Genomic DNA, 19,516 nt, shown 5'->3' on the forward strand with positions numbered 1-19,516 from the left:
AGTTGTGGGTCCTTCTAGTTGTGGCATGTGGAACGCCGCCTCAGCATGGCTGGATGAGCAGTGCCATGTCCGAGCCCAGGATCCGAACCTGTGAAACCCTGGGCCACCGAAGCAGAGCGCGCTAATTTAACTGCTCGGCCACACGCCATCCCCATGAACCATTTTTCTATATGTATGCATTCAAGGAGAAAAAGATTTGGAAGGAAACCCACAGAGGTTGTTTTTGAGGTTGGGAGTTGGGTGACAAGTGTTTTTCCCCCTATTTATGTCTGTTTACTTGTTTGCAGTGAGCACATAGTACTTTTCCACTCAGAACAATAAGAGATTTTTTTGTTTAGGAAAATGAAACAAACAGTGTAAAAATAACTTGGAAAATACGGTGAGGTAGAAAGAAGAAAAAATGCCCGCAGTAAGCGTTTGGGGCGTTTCCTTCTGGACTGTGGCCTTGGAGACAGACGTTCTGGGAAAGTGAAAATCGGTCTTGTGCCGGGTCCCTGCCACTTGGGGGTACGTGATTAGAAAGTGTCACAGGACTTGGGCTCACGGGGCAGCTACTCTCTGCCTTGGGCAAGGAGCCCGCCCCACCCGGTAGCCCTGCCGGCAGACCCACCCCCCAGTACCAGAAGCGCCAGGCAAGCCAAGGGCTCGCGCCTATCCCGCCCCGCGCCCCGCGCCCCGGGACTGCTGCCTTTCCTACTGAGCCTGGCTCCGCCCCGTGGAGATCCCGCCCGCGGAGTTACCGCTTGGGAAGGACGGAACAACGGTTCTCTAAGTCCAAAAGCAAGACCTGGCCAAGACTTCAGGACTGGTGGCGCCTTCCTGGAGGAGGGTCTTAAATCTGGCTGAGCCGGGCAGGCAGAAAGGGAGGAGCTCTATAATTAGATGAATCTGATTTCCAATCCCAACTCCAGCGATTTCCCCACCCAGTTCCTATCGTCTCACAAAGATGAGGAGGGGGTATCTCTAATCTGAAGACCCTGTACCCCCTCTAACCTGGAGCTGCAGCTCTGAGCCTCACTCAAAAGGTAGATTTTTTCCTTGCAACTCATCCAGAATAGCAGACATATCAGAGTCGTTCCAGGCGACACGACATGCTTGCCTGGTAACTCTACCACCCACAGCTACAAGCAGGAAGGGAGCACAGGCCTGTGACTGGGGCCTCATGGAGGGAGCGCTTGCTCTGTTCTAGGTGCTAGCTCCTTCAGTCTTCACACCCCTACAAGGTAACTGCTAATTGTCATCCCCATTTAATAGATGGGGAGACTGAGGCTTAGCTTAAGCAGCTTGCCCACCATCCTGCTAAGGGACCTTTTCCGTCCCACTAACAGGTAGAAAACGCATTCAAACTTAGGTCCACCTGTGCCAAAGTCTGCGCACCTTCTGAGAATAGTAATAATAGTGGCAAATGATAGTCGGTCACTTGTTATTGCCAATCTCTCTGCCAAGTGTGATACATCTGTCATCTCATCAACTTCATTTATTCTTTCAACCAATATTTACTGACCACTATTATGCATTAGGCCCTACGTAAGGCACAGGGATTTACTGACAAATCAGAGCGATGTCCCTCCTCTCATGGAGGTAAATAATATTAACCCCTATTTTAAACACGAGGAAACTGCGGCTCAGAAGGTCACATGACTTGTCTAAGGTCACACGGCTGACAGGTGTCTGGAGCTGAGATGCAAACCCAGGGGTGTGTGCCTCTGGAACCACTAGTCTGCCTCACACAAGGAGGAGCAAGAGGTAAGAGTGGGGCTGAGGAGCGAACGGGGCCATTTAGTGAAGAGGCAAGAGCTCCCCTTCTTTAGAAGCCCCCAAGGATGGGATTATAGAAGCAAACCCAGGATGGCAGCCATTTTCATCTACAGTAGCCTCAAGTGGTACACCAAGTCGTGTAAGACTTTTAGAAAAATTTTCATCCCAAATTAGTTTATTCTTAATATTAAAGTAATATATACTTGCATGAATATTTTGGGAAATCGAGAATAAAGAGGGGGAAGCCTTACCCATAATCCCGCTAACCACAGGCAACCAAGGTAACATTTGGGGGTGTCTCCTTCCAGTCTTGCTAAGCATAGTGTGTGAGTGTGTGTGTGTGGTTGTGTGTGTTTGTTTTACGTTGCTGAGATTGTACTAACGCCAGTCTTCAATCCCACTTTTTTCACTTGGATGAAAATCTTTAATGTTTTTGGATGGGTTCTTAACATAGCAGCTACCACTTTGGAGCCCAGACTCTGTGGCAGGCAGTGTGTGAAGGGCTTTCCATGCTGTGTCTCCTGTATTCCTCACAAGGATGCCAGCCCTATTTTAGAGATGAGGAACGGGGAAGTTGAAGGGCACCTAGCTGCCCAGCAGTGGAGCCAGGATAGGTGTCTGCGCTGACCCCAGGCTCTTACCCACAGAGCCGGAAGGCTCACCTCGGGGGAATCGCTCATGCTTGGCCGTGCCTGGGAAGCTATGCAGGTCTGCCTGAAGTTCTTTACCTGCATCCTGCCTGGAGCTCAGGCTGGAATCCTGGTGGGAAGGGAAGCATCTCTTTGTGGCACGGACAGAAGGAAACCTTCTCAGGTGCCTGTGGGCGTCACTGACTGCATTGCTTCTCTGCAGCCAGAGGGGCAGCCGTAGCCTCCATCGCTGCCTGCCAAGCAGGCTTGCAACTGAAACACAGGACTCCCACTTAGGTTTGAATCTCACATGCACAGTGAATAATATTTTAGTGTAAGTATGTCCCAAATGTTGTATGGGCACACTTATACTAAAAAAATTATTTGTTGCTTATCTGAAATTCAAATTTAACGGGACATGCTGCGTTTTTCTTTGCTACATCTGCCAACCTCACTTCCAGAAATCATGGAACTTTGCTTGGCTGGACAAGCTATGGTCTGCCCAGGTTCCTCTCTCCACATACACACTCACGCTCACACACATCCCTCTCTGCATCCCTAGACCCACTGTCCATCTCTTGTCTGGCTACAAGTGAATTAAAATGTGCTGGGGGCCGGAGGCCCCCCAGGGTTCTTCTGCAGCTGAGAGACCAGATTAACCGTGTCTAACTGCAGCTGGGTGGAGAGCCAGCTTTCTGAAACGAGACTCTCAGTTCCTCCCCACTCCCTCACACTTTCCTGTTTTCACGCTTGAAATCCCACCACCACGGGGTAAATTCTTCCTGGTTCAAACTTGGTGTAAAGAAGACTCTCATTCCTTTTATAATCTCCCCGTGGATCCCATGACCAGTTTTCCTGCCAATACGGCTTCTCCCCCCATGTCCTTTCAGCAGAGCGTGCTGGGGGTTGTGGGGGAGGTTAGATCCTAGGGCTGTTTTGAGGGTGGCTTCTCAGAAACCACACTGAGGCCTTGAAAAGGGGCCATGGAGATTTAGACTGAATGCAGGGCCAAGGAGGAAGTTTTGAGTTGGCATGGAAACTTCTTGTCTGATGTTTGTGGGCCCAGATAAGCTGCTCCAGGCTCCTGTCAGCTTGGAGAAAGGGAGGAAAAAAATGAAAGGAAACATGTTTTCGAAGCTTTTTGATGCAAGCTGCAGCCCTGGCCCACCATGGGGCCGGAAAATCCCGCAGCTCCCACTCATGGCTGCCTCTCCTGGTCTTCATGGTCCCGCTTCCTTTTGGCTCCTCTAGTTCCTGAGAAAACAAACTTCACAGGGCCCGGAGGGGAGTGAGGGAGGGGTATGCCCAGCCGCTGGGATTGCCCTGCAGTCCTCAGCGGGGCTGAGCTGGAATTCTGTTCCCCAGGCCCCTGGCATTCCAGAGGCCTTCCTTTCGGGGTAAGGAGAAGGCCTCCAGGGAAGGCCACACAGACCAGGCACGAGGCAGCAGCTGGGGATGGCTTCGGCCATTACCTGGAGTAAACTCCTAAAGGGCTCCTTTGCTAAGAGGGCCTCTGTATTCCAATACTCAAAACGGACGTGCCTGAAGCACAGGAGACTCATAACTATAGTTGGTTGGAAAAGGTTGCTCTTTCTCATATTTTCAATTTTTATGCTTTTTTCTGATAGCAAAAGCAATATATGCTTGGGGTTGTATTTTGTTTTAAGCCACAAACGTTACAAAAACATCGTGACAAAGGAGAAGGTGCCGTAACTTTATGCCATAGAGTAGTGGTTCTCAAACTCCCGAATATAAACAAATCCCCACGGGGACATGTTAAAAATGCGATTCCTGGGCCCCTCCCTCACAGGTTCTAATACAGCAATCCAGGAGCTTGGCCCAGTAATTCGATTTTAACCCACATTCTACATGCTGTCTGGTAATGACATTTGAGACAGTGATCCAGAACTGACTTCTGTTAACAGTTGAGTCTATATGCCTCCAGATTGGCTCTCTATGTAAATGCTACACATATACTATATACTCCATATCTGTATACTATATACTATAGTATACTAACTTTTTTATCTTGGGAAAAAAAGAGGGGGGGAGTCATATTACATGTGATTTTACAGTTTCATTTTTCACCAAACATGTAGTGGACATCTTTTCAGGTCAATAAACAGAGGTTGCTATTGACTGTATCCCATTATGGGGTGTAGCATAATCTCTTACTGATGAGGCGTGGCTTGGGAAATGGTGACTGTTGATCACTGATCTCATACACAGTTACACACACATACACACACACAGACAGCAAGATGGTGTTGTAACACTCTCAGGGACATCAGTGTTTTTGGTGTCTGCAAGTCAATGATAGTTATTGAGCACCTTGGTACTGGGACATGAATACTAAGAAGAATCGGGGAGGTCCCTGGCCTCAGGCTGGCAGTTGGGTGGGTGAGCCTGATGGGTTTGGACACTAGATGGACTCTAAGAAGAGCTCCAGTGGAAGAAGTTCCCAACTGCCTGGGGAAAATGGTACCCAACCTCGGAAGATTCCTGCCCAACTCTCCTTGCCTCTCAGCTGCTCTGGGGCTGCCATCAGAGTCTTCCAATAAAGGGAACGCAAAGTAGGGATGGAGGTTATTGCTGGCATGAGGATTCTCAGAGTCTGCTCCTCTGCAGTGAGCTGGATTATGGGGTTCTATCTTCTCTAGGCAATGAGCAGAAGCTGTCGGCCGTCCCCCTGCCCCAGGATCCCACATTCCTCCAACTGTCAGAGGGCCCTGGGATTGGTTATGACAAGCCACTGTGGGCCCCAGGAAATGCCCCAAATAGTCATATGCCCAGCAGGACAACATGTGGGTGGGGACCAGGGGCAGTGAAGAGTGGTTTGACAGAACCACATTTAGTCGTAGTCTTCCATGTCGGAATTTCATGAGTGCAGTTGGATGGAATTCACGTTGGAATGAAGTTAAGCCACAGCAGGATGGGAAGCTGGAGGAGGCTACCATTCTAAGTACCTCAAGAGAAGCAGAATGTAGGAAGAAGAAACAAAAAGGACCACACGTTGTTTCCAGAAAATTGTTTTATACCTGAGAATTTATGATCCTCCAAGTTTAAGTGGTTCCAGAATGGCCAGCTTGGCCAAGGCTCCCAGGACATGCAAAACCTGCCCCCCGCCCCCCTCTTCAGCCCCATCTCCCACCGCCCCCTCATGCCCAACACTCCAGCCCCAGTGGCCTTCTTCCATCATGCCATCGTTCCCACCCTGGGGCCTTTCCACTAGCTCTTCCCACTCCCTAGAATGCTCCCCTATGGGAATGGTCTTCAGGCTGCTGACTCCTTCTCACCATTCCGACCTTCCTAAAACATCACCTCCTCCGTGTCCATCCTTCCTAAGCTCCCAGTCCCTCCTTCCTCCTCACCCAGTCCCACTTTCATCATAGCATTCATCGCAGCTTGACATTTTCTTGTCCTTATTTTTCATCTGTCCCCCCCGCCTTGAATGTAGGTTACCTGAGCACGGGGCTATCTCATTCACACTGTATCTCCAGCACTGGAACAATGCCAGGAGCACAGCAGGTACTCAATAAATGTTCGTTAAGTGAATATTAGAGGCCAAAGAGGACAAAAAATGTATTTTTAATGCCCCCATTCATGTTTGATGTCTGCCCTGGGCCTCATCGCATTCCAGCCATCCAAGACCCTTCATGAGAAAGCAAAGTTGGAGTGAGGCCCAAGTTTAACTGGAATGCCAGCTTCCTTGCTAGGAGACTAAGGATAATGAGAAAAGCTGGAGAACACTTCCCAGTTTTCAAGTGAAGACTGATTATGAAATTAGGAGAATGCCTCCATTGTCTGCGAGCACCCAGGTCGGCCTTCAGCACCTACGCACACTCTTTATTTTTACGTCCACATTCACTCATTGAGCCACGATGTACAGAGCACAGATTCTGCCAGGCTCAGTGCTACATGCTGGGGCCCTGCCCGCAGATAACATCGAGTCCAGTTCCCTCTGCAGGAAAAGTCCTATTTGCTGAGCACTGACTACATGCATTCACTAATGTCAGGTCATCTATGTTGTCTCCCAACCACCCTGTTTTTGTCCACATTTGACAAACACAGAAACCAAGGCTCAGGGGCATTGGGTGCTGCCGAAGGGGCCGGTGCCCCAGCCCGGCTGACACACAGGCCTCCTCCGGCCCAGAGCGGGTCAGCTGCCACTCCCCAACACCCTCTCCTGAGCCACATCCTGCTGGCTCCTTCTGAAGTTCAGATGAAGTTCAAGGTATGGAGTAAATAATGTGTATCAGTAGATGACCAAGAACTTATCCAATGCCACTTCCCTCCCCTTACGTCCCAGAGCAGTCCTCTCCCAAAGAACTGGCACTGCAGCAGGAAGCGTGGCTGTCCCCTCCACCGGGAGGTGCCAGGATGCACTCTTGCTGACCCTCCCGGCGGAAACAAGGGAAATGCCTCTACTTGAGCCGCCTTGCTCAGAACAAAGCTTGGCATGTTTCTTATTCCTCAACAATCTGACAAAATAGGTATTTATTTGTGCCTCTCAAGCGTGTGGCTTGGACACGGTGTTCCGCATCGTGGAAGTGGCCCTGTACCAAGTGAAATATCTGTTACTATAGTAACAGTTCCTTTTTATTGATACCAGAATAAACAGGAATGCAAAGCTGCCTCGCTCACTGGCACATTTCAGCCGCCTGCGATCCCCAGGGGTTTAAGAACCGCCCTTTGGAGGCGGCCCTCCTGGCCAGTCTGGGACTTCCCAGTGGAGCGAGGAGCCAGCAACTCTGCCCCTGAGTTCCCTTCCCGACGACGGCAGAGGAGACGCGCCTGAGAAGTAAGACCATTTCTCTTCTGTTTCACCTGCTGTCCGCTGCGCAGGGAGGAGGTGCGAGGGAAAGCGGGCAGCCTTGGAGCACTAGGTGGGCCGTCTGGGGAGCTGAGCTCTTGGCACACAGGTAGGCACCATAGGGCTATGTCCCTGCATCTGTGAAATGATTAGAGGGTGCTTCCTGGCAGCCTGGATTTGGGAGCAGGATAGAAAGCAAAGTGGAGAGAGCGCCAGTTCCAGCCCTCCATTCTTATTGATCTCCGTCTTCTAAATCCTCAGATGAATCTGAATTTATGCACGATATGACCTCACCTAAGCCCAGTGTCACGCAGTGTGGCAGTTTCAATTCTCCTGCTAACTGATAAACGAAGGCCAGAGTGCTCAGGGCAGCACAACGCAGAGAGCACTCTGCAGAGAGGTGTCGGTCAGAGCTCTGCTCGGATCTAGCTCCTTCACTCACAGGCTGTGTGATCTGGGGAAACCAGATGACCCCTCAGAGGCCCAGTGTCTTCATCTGTAAAAATGGGTGCTGACAGTACCCCCTCCGCAGTCTGCTGTAAGAATTTCATGAGATATGGCTGTGAGGGGCTTGGCACAGTCCATGGCACACAGCGAGTGGATGTGAGCGTGTTAACTGCGCACCTTTCTGGTGAATTTGGCTTTAGCGCTTGGCAATGCAAGGAAGTCTGCGATTGGGCCAGAGACCAGGGGTTATGGGATTGGGTGTGTCACTTTTTGGAACTGCTACCAAACCCAGGTGGGTTCCTGGCTGACAGGTAGCCCCATACTGGTGTCTCCAGTGTCTCGGATCCTGAGTGGCTCTTCGCACTGTTGGTGGTGAGCACCTGCCAGGATCTTTCCCCTGGAGGCATCTGCCAAGTGGAGTGGCTGGCGTCATGCCCCTGGTGGGCCAGCAGGAATATCTAGTCTGCTGACACTTGTGCCTTGATCCATTACACAACACTGTCCACCAGCCTTGTTCAGGACCATCCATATCCAGCCCTGGACACAGCTGTGGAATTCATTCAAAACCTCGAATGCCCACCCAGACTTTCTCCTCACAGAGTAGGCAGTCACAGTTGACCCAAAGCAGAATGTTCAGGAAGTTTGTGTTGAGTCATTTTCTCTTGGGGTGGGGAGGTGGCATCCAGATGGACAAGAGCTCTTACAGGGGCTTCTGGACATCTGCCGCAGCTGCTGGGAGATCTGAGTGGCTCCCGGATACACTGCCCTTTGGTTGCTGGCCAGGGAAATACAAACAGGCACTTTCCCCACTGGGAGGAAAAAAGTGACAAGGGTCGGGAAATCCATGGCCACACTTGTCACTTTTCCTGAATGCCTCTTTCTCCTTTGCCAGAGGTTACTTAAAAAGCCTCCCTTCTCCTTTGCCCCTCCACCCCATGGAAGGTTGAGCCAAGGTCACGGTGTGTTCTGAACCCAGCAGCTTGCACAGTGATAAGGAACAAGGGCAGGGTCGGGGGGAGCAGAGGAGTGAAGACTGGCCAACACCCCGGGGAGGGAAGGCCGCCAGCTGGTCCGCTTCTAAACAAAGACCAGCCATGGGCAGACAGGCCTGTGGATTCTGGCTTAAGCCCAAAGTGGCTGGGGCTGGGCTGGGCTCCCCAGTGACAGTTTGTATTTCGTATGGGCCAGGAGTCCTCCAGTAACCAAAAGCCTCATTTTCTCATCTGTAAAGTGGGCTCACACTCCCTCTTCCTTGGGCTTTCTTGAGTATCCAGAGAGACAAAAGGGATGTAAACCTTCATTTCTTGACTGAAAGACACTCTGCACCTGGAAGATAACAGAGCGGTAAAAAGAGCACTGAATTTGGAGTCTAAAGGTCCTGGCTGGACCATTAACTCTTTGTATCTTAGGACAAGTAGCTTGGCCTCTCTGAGCCTCAGTTTTCTCATCTACAAAATGGGAATAATAATACCACTGGCTGCCTCCCAGGGCGATTGTGAGATCCAGGTGGAAGTGAGTGAGGCTTCATCAAGAGTTGAGTGCTGGCCACAGGTCCCCTCAAGACAAAAGGACCACAGTTCACCCTCCGTGAGCATTACTCTACCAGGCCTGGGCTAACCATATCATGCACCCTCCAAACAGCCCCATGGGTAGGCATCACCATTATCCCCACTGTTCAGGGGCTCAGAGAGTTTAAGCTATTTGCCCAAGGTCACACAGCTAGGAAGTGATGCTGCCATGATTCAAACCCAGTCTTTCTCATCCAAAACATCTTCTTGAACCACTTTGCCTTACTGGCTCATGTGTCATTTTATCATTGATGCCATCAAAGACAGAGCTAGAACCACCAGGCCCGGGGAGAGGCAGGTGAAGGGGATGTCAAAGCCTCAGACAGCCTGGGGTCCCACAGCTATTCTCAGGATGAACTGGAACCTGTGTCTTCATTGGTGTCACTTCCCTTCCATCTCTCCTTATTGCTCTCCTGCGCCGGGGGGGTGCCAGTGTTTAGTTTCAAAGCTGCCACCCTAACATTAGCCACGCACACCCCAGCGGCCTGGTGAGCTCACCCTGGGTGCAGTTAGTGATCCCAGCTGAGCCTCGCCTGGCTTGGGGCTGGCGTCCTGCAGAGCCTCCGGGAGGGGCAGTAGGAACCCTCGAGTCATCAGCAGAACTGGGGAAGAACTAAGTGAGAAGCTCGGCATCGCTCCTCCCCCCTCTTATTACCCACCCGCCCTGAAAGATGAGGTCGGTCCTACAGTCTGCATATTAAGTGAGAATTACTTGCCCATCTTGTAGTCATGCAAGACATGCAATTTAGCCATCATCTCCTGGCTGCCTCTACCCCATGCCCAGCGCTCGAGCTCATCCAGTCTTCACAGCATCTTGATTTTACAGAGGAGAAGGGTCCTGGAGGTTAAAGACCCATCCAAGGTCACACAGCTGCTAAGAACTGTGATCTTAATCAAACCTGCCCACGAAAACCAGGCCAACAAGTCAGCTGAAATCACTCAGGCCAAAGCAAAGAAGCTTGATTTTTTTTTTTAACTCCATGGTTTGCAAAGTTGGCTGACTATTGGAATCAGCTGGGGAGATTTTTAAAATCCCAAAGGCCTCCCAGGCCAATTAAATCAGAATCCCTGGGGTAGGACTCGGGCATTGGTATTTTAAAACTTCCCCCGGTGATGCCAATATGCAGCCAGGGTTACAATCCACCAATTTAACCAGTGCAGTTTTTAGGAGAATGAGAAAGCTCAATCCAAGAGTAGGAATGAGATTTATTAATATTAATTGTTAAAACAGCTAACGAAGTGGCCACACTATGCAATTCCAGGGGCACCACTCAGTTTAATCTACAGGAGTGAGGCCCTAGAGTTGTGCAGTGCACAACCTGCCTTGCTGTATGTGGCAGCCCTGGTAGCCAGCACTTACTGAGTCCTCGACTCTGTAGTAGGCACTTGCAAGTAACACCGCATTTATTTTGCAACAACCTTATTAAGAAGGGTGCTGATCAAAAGCAGCTGTCCCACCTCCTCAAGGCTGCTGTTCTAGTGGAAAGCAGCCACAGACAGTAAGTAATGAGTGGGCACGGCTGTGTTCCAAAGGGAGTGGATTTGCTCCAAAGGCTGTAGTTCCCGGACTCCTGCTACAGAGGGTAAACTTGCCCGAGGCTAAGCAGGGGCCAGGCAAGATTCAAACCCGGGTCTGAATGGCTCCCACGTCCACACACTTCCGCTTCCTTCTGCGTTTCTTTGACAACGTGGGAAGGATATTCACTAGCCACTTAGCTGCCTCCTTGGTGGGCCCATTCCTCTCCCTGCCAGCTTTTCCTTTGGGTGTTCGTCTGTCTTTTCGGAGATGACCTAATGGTCACCTCACCTCTTTGCCCCATCGTGGCCACTTCCTGGAATCTCAGATCTCTCAGGATTCCCCAACAGCCCGAACGACCCGGCCACAGCTGCCCTGAGAAGGGACCCCGCCTCTGCTCAGGAGGCCCAGCTGACTTCCAGGAGAGCCCAGATTGTCTCGGCCTAGCAGCCGCGCTTTGCTAAGTTGTCTCTTTGTTCCAGCACCTCTGTGAGGCGCTTCTGCACAGAAGCCTCTTCTAATTAACCTAAGAGGCAGGAAGGCTGGCTCCGCAGCTCGTGAAGCCCTGGCGCGCGCGCGCGCGCACACACACACACACACACACACGTGTCCACGGATCCCATACGTGTTGTTTGCTAGAGTTCAGAACACTAAGGGGCAAAGGCAACGGTTTCCCAGCCTGCAGCTCTGGGCTGAAGAACCAGCCACATCCTTCAGGATCTCTCACCGCTAATTTCATTTAAAAGAAAAAGAAGAAAAGGGCCTGAGCGGATCCCTGAACCAGAACTGGTCGCTGATTAGACCTGGGGTGCAGGATTAGCTGCATAATTTGCAGGGCCCAGTGCAAAATGAAAATACAGGATCGCCCTTCTCAACGCGATCCCGGCCTGTGTCCTACTGCCGGAGCGGGCCCTCCCGCCCCGGCCCGGGGCGGCCCACCCATTGGCTGGCTGGTGACCTATGGGGTGAGGGTTCTCGGCTTGGCCAATTAGGTGTTTTCCTCTGGAATTTAACGCGAGAGAGACGGCGCTTGCCAGCTGGAAGTGAAAGAAACCAAAGTCATAGAGAAAAATTCCTCAAACCTGCTGACAGTTTTTTCCCACATAGCAGCGAGAATGACCTTTTAAAAACCGAATCAGACGCGATCTTTCCCGACTTGAACCCACCCGTCCACCCTCATTCCAAGCACGCTCCCTGTCCCTCACTCACGCCACTCCAGGCACACTGTGCCTTTTTGTTCCCTGAACAGACCGAGCTTGTTCAAGGTATGTGAGTCACACATGCTGTCTCTCTGTCCCGAACAGCCTTCCGCCGCCTCCTCAACCGTCAGATCTTAAAGGTCGCCTCCTCCGAGAGGCCCTCCCCCAGCACCTGGCTGAAGGTCGGTCCTCCTGTTGCTCTGGATGCCAGCCCCCCTGGCTCCTCCGGCGGGCTCCTCGCCATTTGTAATCGTTTCTTTTCATTGGTTGGTGTCACGTTTTGCCGTCTGCCTCCCTAGTAGAATGTCAGCTCTGTGAGAGCAGCAACCTGGCTGGCTTAGCTCACCTCTGTGTGTCCAGCCTCTACCATCCTACCTGGCAAATTATAGGAACTCAAACATTCTGGGATGAACGAATAATTTTATTATTTTGCCCTTTCTCCATGGTCATTCCTGTTTTACGGGAGCTCTTGGTTTTGTGTACTTATTTTGTATCCGGCCACAGTATTGAATTCTCTCATTGGTTCCAAATGCTTCTCTCTTAATCCATTTGGGAATTCTGGGGACAGAGTGGCATCTTAGGAAAATATTAATTCTGTCTGCTCCTTTCCTAAAGTTAGACAATTTATTTCTGTTTCCTGCCTTATCACTTTAGCAACACACAGTTAGTTGTTTTAAAGACGGTGTGACTGATGAAAATTAGGACGCTCTGCAAGGGTTGGGGCACAAAGGGGCAAAGGGTGGGATGGACAGCCAGGGGGCTGCACCAGTTATTTCAGTGGGTGGATAGGATGCGAGCTGAGGACACAGGAAGGAAAGAGTGTAGCTGAGAATTATTGGGATAGAAGATTAGTGGGCTTTGGCAATGGGAATAGGCAGCAGAAGGCAGAAAAATTCCCAAAACTCCAGTCTGAATTGGAGTATTCTAATGCATTGGCTCCCAGACAACTTAATCCCACCGACTAAGAAATTATCCACATTTTTAGAGGAGGAGGGAGCTGATATAGCCAACGGTTTACTTTGTCAAGGGCCATTTTTAACTAACTACCGAATACTACCACAATCATTTTTTTAAGGATCAAAACTTGGGAAGGATATCACCTGAAAACAAACAATTCTGTATGAAAAGAGAAGAAAGGAAATTAATTAGAATTCTCATTTTGGAAACAGTTCTGAGAATGTGAATTCAAGAAAAAAATTAGCAGCTATGTCTCTATGCTGTGGCACTTAATCCGGCTATATCCAAAATGTCTTACAATAATTAACACTTTTTTCAGTTTGCACAGCACCCTTACAAATGTGGTCTCACTTAAGCCTCCTAACAGTCCCCTGCAATCAGTAATGAAAGAACTGCCCAACAGGGGTCTGGCATGCCACCATTTGCAAAGCCTGGTCTCCCCCTTGATTCCTACATTCCCTGACCTTGCAATTTACACCCCATCAGATCCCCTCCACCTGTATTTTCCAACCCCACCGAGCTATTACCCACTTCCAGTGTTTTACACAGACCACCATGAGTACAACCGCAAAGGTTTTATTATCAATTACCAACAACGATTTATCGAGTGCCTACCACATACCAGACCGGACCCTGCCAGTGCCTGGCATGCAGGAGAGGCTCAACTTCAGAAAAGCAGGACTCATGAAGGAGGCAGAACTAATGCCAAAAATATCATTCTAATTACTGTAAGCAGCTAATGATCAGGCCGTGTCACCCTTTTGAGACTTTTTCTTAAGAAGTCTTTCCCTCTCTCTCTCTCTCTCTCTCTCTCACTCTTGCACTTGCTTTTGGGCATTTCCAGGTTATGGAGCCAGCTTGTAGAGAGGGGAGCCCTTCTGCCTGAATCTCAAGTAAACTGACAAATTTCAGGCTGCCATGGTGGAAGGGAGGCCACGGAGAAGCCAGACGTCCACATTAAAGATGACAACTGTCCCTTTGTCATTAGAGACAGCAGTCCCAGCATTTCATACTCTCCACTTTGATCTGGAGAAAGTGAAAAGCTGGGCGCTTCCACGAGGGAATTTGGAACTATGGGGAGGGAAGTTGGACAATAAGGGGTGATATTTTCTTTTGATCACTGCATTTATCCAAATTATCTTTAACAAATGCATAGTGCTCTTTTAAAATATCTTTTCTTTTTCTGATACAAGCTTATTGAAAAACAGAAACTCAAACATAATTCTTTTTACAGTAGGGAAAATCATTTTTTCAAAGTCAAACCAAAAACATTTGTGCATGTCAACCCATATTTTGTGACCAGCAGCACTTTACCTTATACCCCACTTTACAAGCATTGTCTCCACTCCTTACAACAACCCTGTGCACAGGCTCAATTCTTTCCATCCCACAAATGAGGAAACCAAGGCTCAGAAAGTCAGGTAGCTCGCCCACGGCTGCACAGTTGCAGGGGGCCGAGGTCCGTCTAACACTAAAACATTAGCTCTTCAACTGTGTCCGTGGGGATGGATGAGATTGTGGACCCAGCTCTGACCAGCTCCCTGCCCATCTCTACAGCCTCCATGTACTCCGAGATCCAGAGGGAGCGGGCGGACATCGGGGGCCTGATGGCTCGGCCGGAGTACAGAGAGTGGAACCCGGAGCTCATCAAGCCCAAGAAGCTGCCGAACCCCGTGAAGGCCTCCCGGAGCCACCAGGAGCTGCACCGAGAGCTGCTCATGAACCACAGAAGGTGGGAGCGGCGCTCGGCTGCCTCAGCCTGGGAAGCGCCTCAGGCTGCTGGGGCTTGGGGAGGTGCCCCTTGCGGAAGGCAGAGCTGGCGATCGGTCATCCTGGGGACCCTGGAGGCTGAGGAGGGCTGAGGGTGCCCCACATGGTCACAGCAGAAACCGGGAAGGTCCAAAAGCCCTTTACTCCCACCCAGCTGCCCACTTCATGCTGCCCTCCACATACATTTACTGAGCACCTACTGTGTGCCAGGTCCTGTGCCCAGCCCTGGGGGTACAAGAAGGAATGGGACCCAGTTCCTGCCTCCCGGAGGGGGTGGATGCCTAGCCAGGTGATATGATGGGTGCTTTGATGGGGGCAGAATGGGGCTGGGACCCCAGGGGAGCACCTGGGAGGGGTCCAAGTTGGCCTTATGGAGGAGGTGATGCCTGAAGGATAGGCAGGAGTCAACCAGGCTAGGAGGTGGGCATTGGCTGATAGGAGGTATGTACCCAGCAGATGGATGAACATGTGCGAATAGACAGTAGTTCAGTGTGGCAGGAGCGTAGATTGTGAGGCGGGCCAGAGGAGACGTGTGGTCCTGGGAAGAGTCTCAAGCAGGGGTGTCACAATCCTGGAGGGGACATGAGTGGAGCAGGGAGACCAGGGGATGCAATGAGAGTCAGCCTTGAGGTGGCAGGGCTGGGACTCCGTAATGGAGGGAATGTGGGGAAGGGGAGTGGGAAGCTGAGCCTCACTCGCTCCCAGGCCTGGGAAATTCTCCCTGCTCACCAGTGTGTACTAGGAAGGCGGCGGCGGCGCCTTCGCAGCTCCCTCTACTGGCCGCTCCTGGTATTGGCGCGGGCTGTGATTTTCCTTCTGTCAGTGCAGTCAAGGGGCCTTCTGGCAGATGGCATTTTGTATCCTTGGTGGGCTTTTGTTCTCCCCATTTAGTATATCATGAGTATTTTTTCTGATTGCCTGTTAGAGTCACCCCTTTTAATGTCAAAAAACATCACCACAATAAAAAGAAAGCAAAAGCCTAAAGACAAATCAGGGGAAATGGTTGCAATATAAATAACAGACAAAAATTAGTATATACATGTCTCTTATAAATCCATAAGGAAAAAATGGACAAAAGATAGGCATGGTTAGTTCACAAAAGAAGAAATGCAAATGGCTGGTAAACATCTCAAAGGCTGTTCCACGTGACTCATAAGCAAAGAAACACAAATGAAAACCAGATACTATTTCTTGCCTACCAGATTTTCAAAGACAAACAGATTGGATGATGGTGGTGGGGAGACATGGATGCTCTTGTACATCTTTGCTAAAAATATAAATTGGACAACCTTTATCTAAGGGGCAGTGGAAATATGTATCCAAACTCTTTTCAGAGAGTCTGATCCAGCAATTCCACCTCTAGAAACTTATCCTGAGAAAATACCCAGAAACAACATAAAACCTGTCTCTGCAGCCAGACAGGCCTGAGTGCAAATCCCCATCCGGCCCCTTCGTAGCTGTGACCTGGACTGGAGTCTCGAGTCCTAGCGTCCTCATTTCCCTTCTCTGTCCAATGGGACAGTAATGGTTCCCGCCCAGGGGCTGCCAGGAGGATTGCACCGGTTAATGGTGTAGGTTGGTGTCACTACAGGGTGCAGCCCTGGGACTGGGGTGGGGGCAGCTGGGGTCTCCTGACGGCTCCCCCTACCTCAGGGGCCTGGGCATTGACAGCAAGCCAGAGCTTCAGCGTGTCCTGGAGCACCGCCGGCGGAACCAGCTCATCAAGAAGAAGAAAGAGGAGCTGGAGGCCAAGCGGCTGCAGTGCCCCTTTGAGCAGGAGCTGCTGAGACGGCAGCAGAGGCTGAACCAGGTGGGTGGGGGACACCCAGCCCTGGCCGGTACCTCCTCCCAGACCATCTCCCCTGGCCCAGGGAGGAACTTTGCATGTGGCTGCAGCTGGCAAGAGGGAGGAGGTTGAGCAAAATGAGGACTGGACCAGGAGTCCACCACTGGACTGAGTCTTCACTCTGCCACTCACTTCACTGTGTGACTTTGGGCCACTGGCTTCCTCTCTCTGAATCTGTTTCTTCATCAGCCCAATCTATTGCATGCTGATTCTGATTTCATTCTCACAACTGCCCCATGAGCCAGGTGGCATTCCCATTTTAGAGATGGGGAGGTAAGTGATTTGAACTAGGATTCACAGGGACATCTTTGGTGCTCTGCCCCCCAGCTAGCAGGCTGGTGGCAAAACTGATCCCCAGTTCTGTGTCCCCAAATGAGACCCTTGGTCCAAACCCAGTGGCTTTTGACAATAGGGATTCCCCTGGCCCTACCCCCTTCACACCTCTGCTTCTCCTTCAGCTGGAAAAACCACCAGAAAAGGAAGAAGACCATGCCCCCGAATTCATGAAAGTCAGAGAAAACCTGCGCAGAATCGCCACGCTGACGAGTGAAGAGCGGGCGCTATAGGGCTGGCTTCTGGAGCCCCAGCCCCTGGCAGCCCATCCCGGGCCCCCACACCCTTCTCCAGCCCTTCTGCATCTGGCATCCCTGGGCCCTGGGCCTTGGGACATCTGTGATGTTTACGCTTGCTCCTGTAAAGATGCGTCACCCCAGAGGGCCTCCCCACCACCCCCAGGAGCCAGGGGCCCCTGAGCCCCCAGGCTTTCCTTCTGGGTATTCACCTCTCCTGGTCCCAAAGGAAGCCACTATGGGGAACACCTGCAGCACAGCCTCTCTCCCCGAACGGGCTTCTGAGCCCTGCAGAAACCTTTCTGGCAGAATTGGGAGGGAGGGACAGGTCTCTCTCTGGCCTGCCAGGCCCTCCATTCTGCCCAGGCCCCATGGGGCCCCGCTTCTCTGGGCAGCCCAGCTCCCAGGTCTCAGAGAACTTCCCTGAAGACAGGTGAGGGGCAGCTAAGCGGAGCGTCTCGGGACACCTGCCTTGAAAGCCAGCAGTGGGGAGAAGTGTTCAAGTGCAGCTGCCCCGGGTGAGGAAGGACAGGGGCCCATGTCAGGCCAGGTTGAAAGGGTACTAACAAGACAGCTTCTCAGAGTTGGCCAGCCTTTCCCCCACCCCCAGACTTTCTATTTTCTCCTCTCCACAGCCCTCCCTGCCCGGGCCTCATAACCACAGCTAGCCAGGGCTGCAGCCTTCCTGCTCCCAGAAGTCTAGAACAGTGCTTCTCAAACTTTACTGTGCCTACAAATCACAGGGGATCTTGTTACAGGACAGCTTCTGATTCAGTAGATCTGGGGTGGGGGCTGAGATTCTGCGTTTCTAACAAGCTCCTAGGCTGCTGGTCTGAGGACCACGCTGCAAGCATCAGGGCCAGAGGATCCAGGGGGCACGTCATCCCTGAAACCACCTCTGCCCGCCGTGGACCTCTGTTCAGGGGTTTCCACCCACCTCTGCAGCTCCCAGGGCTCTCGATTCCACCCCACTCCAGGGAGCCTGGGCCTGGGAAGACTTTTGCCTAGAAGATCATGTCACCTGATTGTTGCTTTCATCAGAGATGTAAATAATTGCCAATCTGCATTTCTTACCACACTGTTATGATTCAATCTTAGCCAAAAAAAAAATTTTTTTAACCTTTTCCTTAAGCCTTGGAGAACAAATACACAGTGATTTCCAATAGGCTTCTGGAAATATGAATGGTGGTTTGAAGACACCCTGCCACCCTTAGAGACTGGCCCCTTCAAGTCCCCATTTCGAGCCTCTGCACCTAAGACCCACTCCTGACTTGGTTTCCTTCACCTGCCAGCTCCAGTGAGTTCACCTGTTCTTCTTCCTCAAAAATCCCTTCCCACGGGAGAACAAATGTTTTACCCTTTTGCTCCTATCCCATTTTTAAAGATTCAAAGAATAAAGCAGGCCTGTTTCTTTTTCCCCTGAAAATAAAATCTCTGCCCCTGGCCTTGTGAACCCATCGGGTGAGGTGACAGGGCAGTGCTAGAAAAGCATTTCCTTCCACCCCCCCAAAACTGCCGAAAGAGCTGCCACCGGGATGCTGTTTGGACCAAAGGTGGACCTACAGGAGGAAAGGGCTCATCCTGGTCTTACTCCTAACTGGGTAGTTTGAGGGGAACCAAAGATCTCGTCCTTTTCCTGTGTGTGGTCCAGCGTAGGGGGGTAAGTACAGATATGCTGCCTCTGTGTGTGTATAAGTCGAGCTTTAAAAGGCTCTTGAATGTGACTCTTGGTGAGAATGTGGTAACACTGTTCTAAATGTGTGCCAGGGAGAGTGGTGCTAAAGATTCACAGTCCCTAAGTAAAGACCACCACTTCCCCAAAGAAGCTGCCCTCAGGGGTCTATGCATTATTCAGATGTGTAAAGAGAAGCAAGGCAGAGTGTGTAGGGTGGAGTAGGCCCCTCGGAGGGAATGCTTGGGATTTCACTCTGTGGTCCCCAGAGGTGCTCCATGGAGACAGTGAGTCATGGAGATGAAGCCCCAGAAGTAGAAGGGACCTTGAGCACCACATCGTCCAGTGGAGCCGTGGCAGACACCTTTGTTCACTCCCTTGTGACCAGTCCCAACTCCTTTCTAGCCACCTCCCACTGTAGAGACTGTAAATCTAGATTCTCACTGTTCCAGCCTCCTTTGCAGCTTGGGGTGACCCTGTGACCAGGTATGACCAGTGAAATTTAAGAGGAAGTCTACAGGGGCTTCTGGGAAAGCTTATACGTTTCTGATAAAAGACACGGACAAGGTAACACCTCCCTGCCCCTCCCTTCTTCCTGCCTTGATTGAGGATGTGATGCCTGGAGCCACCACAGCCATCTTGCTACAATGAAAAAAAGGCCAAGAGAATCTCAAAGACATCGACCCTATCATCATTTGACCAAGCCAATGCCAGCAGCCATCCTCCTCCACAATTCTTGTAAATAAAAATAAAACCTTCTTTGTTTAAGCCA

At 51.0% G+C, this 19,516-nt stretch overlaps 1 protein-coding gene across 3 annotated transcripts in view; it reads left to right on the top strand.

Moving 5' to 3' along the window:
- FAM107A (family with sequence similarity 107 member A) overlaps positions 1-19,516 on the top strand; it is a 38,014-nt gene extending 18,498 nt beyond the window's left edge. The window contains exons 1-4 of one of the 3 annotated variants that reach the window (XM_005600507.4): positions 6,778-7,188; positions 14,445-14,619; positions 16,311-16,467; positions 16,962-19,516. In XM_005600507.4, coding sequence (XP_005600564.1) covers positions 14,450-14,619; positions 16,311-16,467; positions 16,962-17,069 — 435 coding nt within the window. In that variant the 5' untranslated portion in view covers positions 6,778-7,188; positions 14,445-14,449 and the 3' untranslated portion in view covers positions 17,070-19,516. Of the gene's footprint in view, positions 1-6,777; positions 7,310-14,444; positions 14,620-16,310; positions 16,468-16,961 lie in introns of those variants that run through there. The other 2 variants (XM_005600506.4, XM_001488861.6) reach the window with 2 other exon arrangements.

Source organism: Equus caballus, chromosome 16 (genome assembly GCF_041296265.1).
Source record: "Equus caballus isolate H_3958 breed thoroughbred chromosome 16, TB-T2T, whole genome shotgun sequence".
NCBI classification, from domain to species: Eukaryota; Metazoa; Chordata; class Mammalia; order Perissodactyla; family Equidae; genus Equus; species Equus caballus.